This window comes from Pygoscelis adeliae, unplaced genomic scaffold (assembly GCF_000699105.1).
Source record: "Pygoscelis adeliae isolate BGI_AS28 unplaced genomic scaffold, ASM69910v1 Scaffold86, whole genome shotgun sequence".
NCBI classification, from domain to species: Eukaryota; Metazoa; Chordata; class Aves; order Sphenisciformes; family Spheniscidae; genus Pygoscelis; species Pygoscelis adeliae.
Genome location: NW_008824930.1, coordinates 520,508 through 526,507, shown reverse-complemented (window position 1 = coordinate 526,507; position 6,000 = coordinate 520,508). Strand labels below are relative to the sequence as shown.

General features: G+C 38.2%; 1 protein-coding gene across 1 annotated transcript in view; it reads left to right on the top strand.

The window, feature by feature from the left end:
* Positions 1 to 6,000, top strand: part of CTNND2 (catenin (cadherin-associated protein), delta 2) — a 573,271-nt gene that overhangs the window by 467,495 nt on the left and 99,776 nt on the right. The window contains exons 11-12 of the mRNA XM_009325000.1: positions 898 to 1,015; positions 3,735 to 3,920. Coding sequence (XP_009323275.1) covers positions 898 to 1,015; positions 3,735 to 3,920 — 304 coding nt within the window. The remainder of the gene's footprint in view (positions 1 to 897; positions 1,016 to 3,734; positions 3,921 to 6,000) is intronic.

Sequence of the window (6,000 nt, the reverse complement as noted above, 5' to 3'; positions counted from 1 at the left end):
TGAAAAGATTTACCCCATTCCTGAGATTGCTAATTCACCTATTTCCAAATCAAAACTGCTGTGCAAATTTGAATGCAATTTTTCCTAGGGAGGCTTGATGTTAGCAAGTATAGATTCTATTTATATATGCTCATTCATACATACTTGTTTCTTTATATATCAATATTTTGAACTTTATGAGACATGATGTTATGCAGTAAATTTTGTTTTAATTGTGTTTTTATGAATGTGTTTGGAAGACCCTCTGGCCCTGTCTCAAGAACACAATTATTATAATAAGCTGAGGTTTTAAATTTTGCAGTGTAAAACAACTTGTGAGTAACTACATAAAGAGAAGATTGAGGCATTAATGTTCTCTGAAAATGAGAGAGAAAAGGAAACACTTGTGGAAAATGAGAAGCAAACAATACCAGGTGTTTTATGTTATGCTTCGATAATACTTTTCTGTTAGGTTAAGAGCCTTAACTACTGGGCTCTTCAAATCCTAGGAGATTTCTTTGGCAAAACCTCTAGACTTTTCAAAGCCTGATTTATATGTACATATGCACATTTTTAAAATGCTTCCTGACAAATACAAAACTTACTTTTAAAAAAAAAAAGAAAAATGGTCAGCCCTTCTCCAAATTTTAGTAGGCCGTGAGTCTCCCAGCTCAGGTGGGCGCATGCTGCTTGGCCTCTCAGCCCTTTCCTGTGGAGGACCTGATGACTTCCATTTCTTCCCCTCTGTGTTACATTTCCTGAGCTCATTCACAGCTGTCTTCATTATTCACAGCTCTCAACTGAGGAAAGGAGAAAAAAACCGGGTGGTTTTATCTGTATGTTAATTGTGAGAGCATTTCACGAGGGGAGGTGGGCGGGGGAGCTGTGGAGGTGGTGACCCTTGCTGTTGCCTTGCAGGAATGTCAGCTCTGCTGGAGAAGAGGCCCGCAGAAGAATGAGGGAGTGTGATGGCCTGACGGACGCATTGCTGTACGTGATCCAGTCTGCTCTGGGGAGCAGTGAAATTGATAGTAAGGTTTGTCATCTTTGTCTTTTGAGGAGCAAGAAATCCAGGTATTCAGGGTACATCAGGACTATAAAGTGACAGATTTTTTTTTTATAAAAAGTGTTGTGAGGGATGCCTTAGCAAAGCATAATTTAGCCCATTTTTTTCTTTCCATTCTGTTGAGCTGTGTATTTTTGTGTGCTAAGTGTTGGATTTGTGTCTACCTGTGTAGTGTGCACAGGTAAGCATGTCATCTTCTCACTTGAATTATTAAGGGAGAAAATATGATACTGATTTAAGAAGAGCAAATATGTCAAATTCCATGTAAACTTCCTTGCACTGCTCTGCCAGGTTTACCCTAAAATTATTTTTCAGTACCCGGTATGAGACAGCTAATAACAGTGAGATAGGCTTACAAGACAAACAAACAAAAAACTGTGCAATTAATAGGCAGTTTTGCAGTAATACCAACATTATTTCCTCTTTGAAGAGGATTAATGAATGCTTTCAATAACAACTGTTTTAAGATGTATTTTTATGTTAACTGTACTTCTCTGAAGTACTAGGATGTGAACATGCTTCTCCAAAGGTGAAAGGCACTGACTAATTAAAAAGACTTCAAGCATTTACAAGCTGAAGATTTGTAATACGTTCAAGTATTCCAGAGAAGAAGAAGAAGGCTAGTTTCAAATGCCTTTTCCTTTCAGTATATGGTGCTAAATTAATTACAGTTGCTGCTCTAGGGCAACCTTGGTCCATTTGCAAACCCCTAAGAAACACAGGAGAGCAGCCTCTTACAGAGCAAAATTTTAAAGCCCACTGGGTTTCTGTTTCCAAATGATCCTTTACAGCATCTTTTTGTGCTTCTTATTGACTAAAAACTGAAATACTGAAAAACAGGTCCCTGCTCTTGCAGGCTCTGAAAGAGGATGGGGAACTTGCAAGCGCATGCAGAGTCGTTGTTAGAGTCATTCCTTGTGTTGGTGAAGTCAAGAGTGCATAAATCTTAGCAGCATTACAAGCATCTTAGCAGCAGTGTTTCTTATAAATGTCTAATAAGAAAAAACTACGATACTTCAAGTTAAAATGTTAAAAATTAGTGTCTTAGACATTGGTTACCTGACAAAGTTACTGTTCATAATTTTAATTTGATCTGTTAAGACTACTGAACTCCTATTTAGTCCCCTTACGATGAAACTGAAAAATATCTGTAGGAATGAGGAATACAAGGACCCTTGAAAGTTCAAAGCTACAAGTCAAGAAGGAGTGAAGCCTCTCCAACTGCATGACTAGAACCAGCTTTCTTGGCTTGTATGAGATCACCTTAGTTGAGAAGGTGTTGGTTGCATTTGAGGCTTGGAATTTTGCTTATCAGTTTTTAGTTTGAGGTAACATTGTCCTCACAGTGGACATAGCTAATTTGTTTTTGACATAATGAGAATTTTAAGTGTGAAAACTGTTATTTGTAAAAAGGGGAATTAAAATTCAGAACCCTAATCAACAAACGCAAAGCTTCAACTTCTGCACATCATGGATGTGCAGAAGTAAATATTGGTAAGAGTGAATAAAATTCAAATGTGGAAATGTTAAAGGAGGTAGCAAACTTTTTTATGGTCACCATGAGATCTGCAAAGCTTTGAGGTATGAAAGGTGCACTAAGAAGTTTCACACTTCCTACATATATATTTCAATATGTGTTTACGTATTTGGCTGGAGATTTCAAATTAGTACAAGTGTAATATGTCTGCCTCACTGGTGAATGTGGCAGAGTGCGATCGAGCCGAAAGCCTCGCAGTCATTTCATTGTGGGTTAATGGAGCAACAGAGATGGAATGTAGTGACTATCGCTTTTTATCTCCATGGAGCGTTAGGAACAGTTGGGATAGATAGATACAGACTGGCTTTTTTAACCATGCTTTCCCTGCCTCCAGAAAATTAAGTACATATCCTTCCTGTTAAGGGTAGTCAAACCAAATTGAACCAACTAAATGAGTAGGCTTCAAGCGAGTCTAAACCGAGCTTCTTTTAGACTTGCAGAAATTATCTTGAATTATCAGTGCCGTCTTTTTGCTCTGCTGGGTCTCACTCCATTTCTGGATTCCTGCCACCATCTTTTACAGAAGGCACAACCTACTAGGGGGACAAATGGATGAAAGGGAAAAGGCTGCCTACAAGTTATTTGTAGCCTGGCTAGAAGCAGTAAAAGCAGCAAGACTCCTCAAATTTCTAGTCTTACTTCTGGGACTTGAGAAACATCATCTGTTCATGCCACAAGTATTTGTGAAATGGAACTCCTCTCCCATTTTTCTGGTAATTTACATAGAATTGATGCCAGAAATAAAGGTTATTTCTGTTTTTTTTTTTTAAAAAAAACACAACCTATTGCCATTTTCTGTTCACTAAGGTGGGAATTTGCTGACATTCTGTGCATGTTCAGGTTCTCTTCATTACTTTTTATCTCAGCTTCTGTTTCACATGGGGCTCCAGCATGAAGTTCAGAATGACAATTAAAAAAACTCACACAAAAAATGTTGTCCAGACTACAGATTTCTTTCCATAAAAATTTCTAAGTCTCCTAAGTTGTGGTTACCTGGGGAGCACTCAGAAATGAGCAGATAAGAACTGTGCTGGGAAAATGTATGTGCAAAGATCAATGATATTTCTTCTGCTTTGTATACAGAGTGAGCAAGGGAAGGATTTTAACTTTTTTCTGGTTTTGTTTTCTGGGGGTTTTCTTGTCACTTTTCAGACCGTTGAAAACTGTGTGTGCATTTTGAGGAACCTCTCATACAGGCTAGCTGCAGAAACATCTCAGGGACAGCAGATGGGAACAGATGAACTTGATGGATTACTCTGTGGTGATGCCAATGGAAAAGATGCAGAGAGTTCAGGGTGCTGGGGGAAGAAGAAGAAGAAAAAGAAATCACAAGATCAGGTAATGAAAGTTACTTGCAGCTGCGTTGCAAGTGGTTGAAGTGCCCATCATTTAAAATATCAATGATTAATGCAGTGTATTAGAAATAAAGTGCGTGATGCATAATATTCAAAACTGTTGCCTTTGTTAATAGCTGAGAGCTTAAAGCAGAGTATGGCTCAAGTAACTAAAGGAAATATGTTTGCTTGAGAAAGTAGCACATTACCTGGTGGCACCTGGAAACTGTAGTCATGGGTACACTGTGAACACCATAAATACTGTAAACTGGTCAGTCTGTTAAAGGAAGCCATTTATAATTAAAAGTGTAAGTCTTAACATTCAGATGTAATCTGCATATACTTTACACTGTACTTCCTTCCACACAGCCACCTGTGTGTAGAGAGGCTTTGATGCAAGCAAACAGCAGGCTTACATTTGTATACTTACTTGCTTCAAAGCTAGTCTTGTACTCTCTCTCTGCATGTTGAGAGAAAACTATGCAGGACTGAATCAAGCAATATGAGTGAATGTTAAAAAAGCATGCATGTTTTGATACATTTGATATTGTTATCAAGCAAAGATTGAGAAGTACAGTCTTGATAGTATCCTCAAGTTATATGTGGTGCTGTGGGTTTTTTATTTTAGGTAGGTTGACTTTCAAAGTGTATTTATCTCCTTGTTTTCCCATGAACAACTTAAAATTTGCAGAATGCTGACAATGGTGTTACGGAGAAAGATGATGTACATCACACACTAAATAGTAGCCATTCTCATTGCTGATTTATGAACTTCTTCCAATGACCTGTGCTGGCAGCAGGCAGTTCTCCATCTCTTCCTAGACTTAGTCTTTTCCATTGCCATTTATTTCCGTTTCAGATTGCTCAAAGAAAATACTCATTTGAGTAAGCAGTTAGGCACGTGGGGTATTTGCATAAATGATGTAAACCAGTATTGAAAATATTCCTGAGTTCATAAGGGCAAATTGTGTTAATGTGAAAAAGTCAGAGGAATGTTAACAAGCTAAGATTCAGGTACTGAAAAATGCAGCACTTGTGACTAGTAAGACTTTAATTTCACCTACTCTTCTAGTTAAACACTGCAGTCATCAGATAATTTGAATTTATTATGGCCTTTTGTTGGGATTCCTGTATTAGGCTACAGCGAGATTAAAAAGTGCCAAAGCAAGCTACTTCTACCCCATAAAGCAGTCGTCATCCCTGTTCCTGAATTAACAGTTTCCACACACTACGCTTGCAGTTACTCAAAGTGCAGCAACAAAAATAGCATGTCTGGATATGAATGGGTCATACTGCAACTCGCCTTTCTCTTTTGATGCTCTGGTTACCAACACACGCATGTGCACACACACACTATAAATAAAGTCTTTTTTAACTCCTCCTTTTATATTCCTTCTGTGATTTCTGGATCTCAGGTTCATACTTTCAGCTCTGTACCACTGACTGTTTCATTGTTCCTGTCAGACTTCTCTGTACTTTAAAGGTTCCCTGTAAAAGATCTTTCTCCTCCTCCAGGCCAAAGAACTAATCTCTTTTGGCTGATTTCCTTTACGCTATAGGTGCTTCTGCCTGCTTTTAGAGATCTCTTGTCTGTTTCTCTGAGCGTTCATTATCAGCATGCAGCATGGTAAAGGTCTCTTCAGATCTGCTTGTGTTTGTCTAATGGAAGGGTTTAATATAATTTTTTTAATCCAAAGAAAAGTAAAACTATGCACATATTTCCAGGTTTATGTTCACTAGGCTGTTCTGCGGCAAGTAAATAAACTTACTCTTTCCAGAACTAATTTTGTGGTGCACAGGACCACTTTGCCTTACAAACATTAGAAATATTTTTCCAATGACTTTTCTTCTTTCATCTCATTTCCTTTAAATCTGGACAGCCTACCCCATCTTGCCATATACCCTTATTTAGTTCAGGTGTTTAAGGGAGCAGTGTGAGCCTTCTGCAGAGTGCCCTGTGCTCACCCTGTGATCCTTGACTATTGTTGACTATACCAAACATTTTAAAATATGTTATAAAAACAAATGTGACTGAGGTCTATCAGCAAGATTACCATGCCCAAAACAGCTCTCCCGAGTTACTC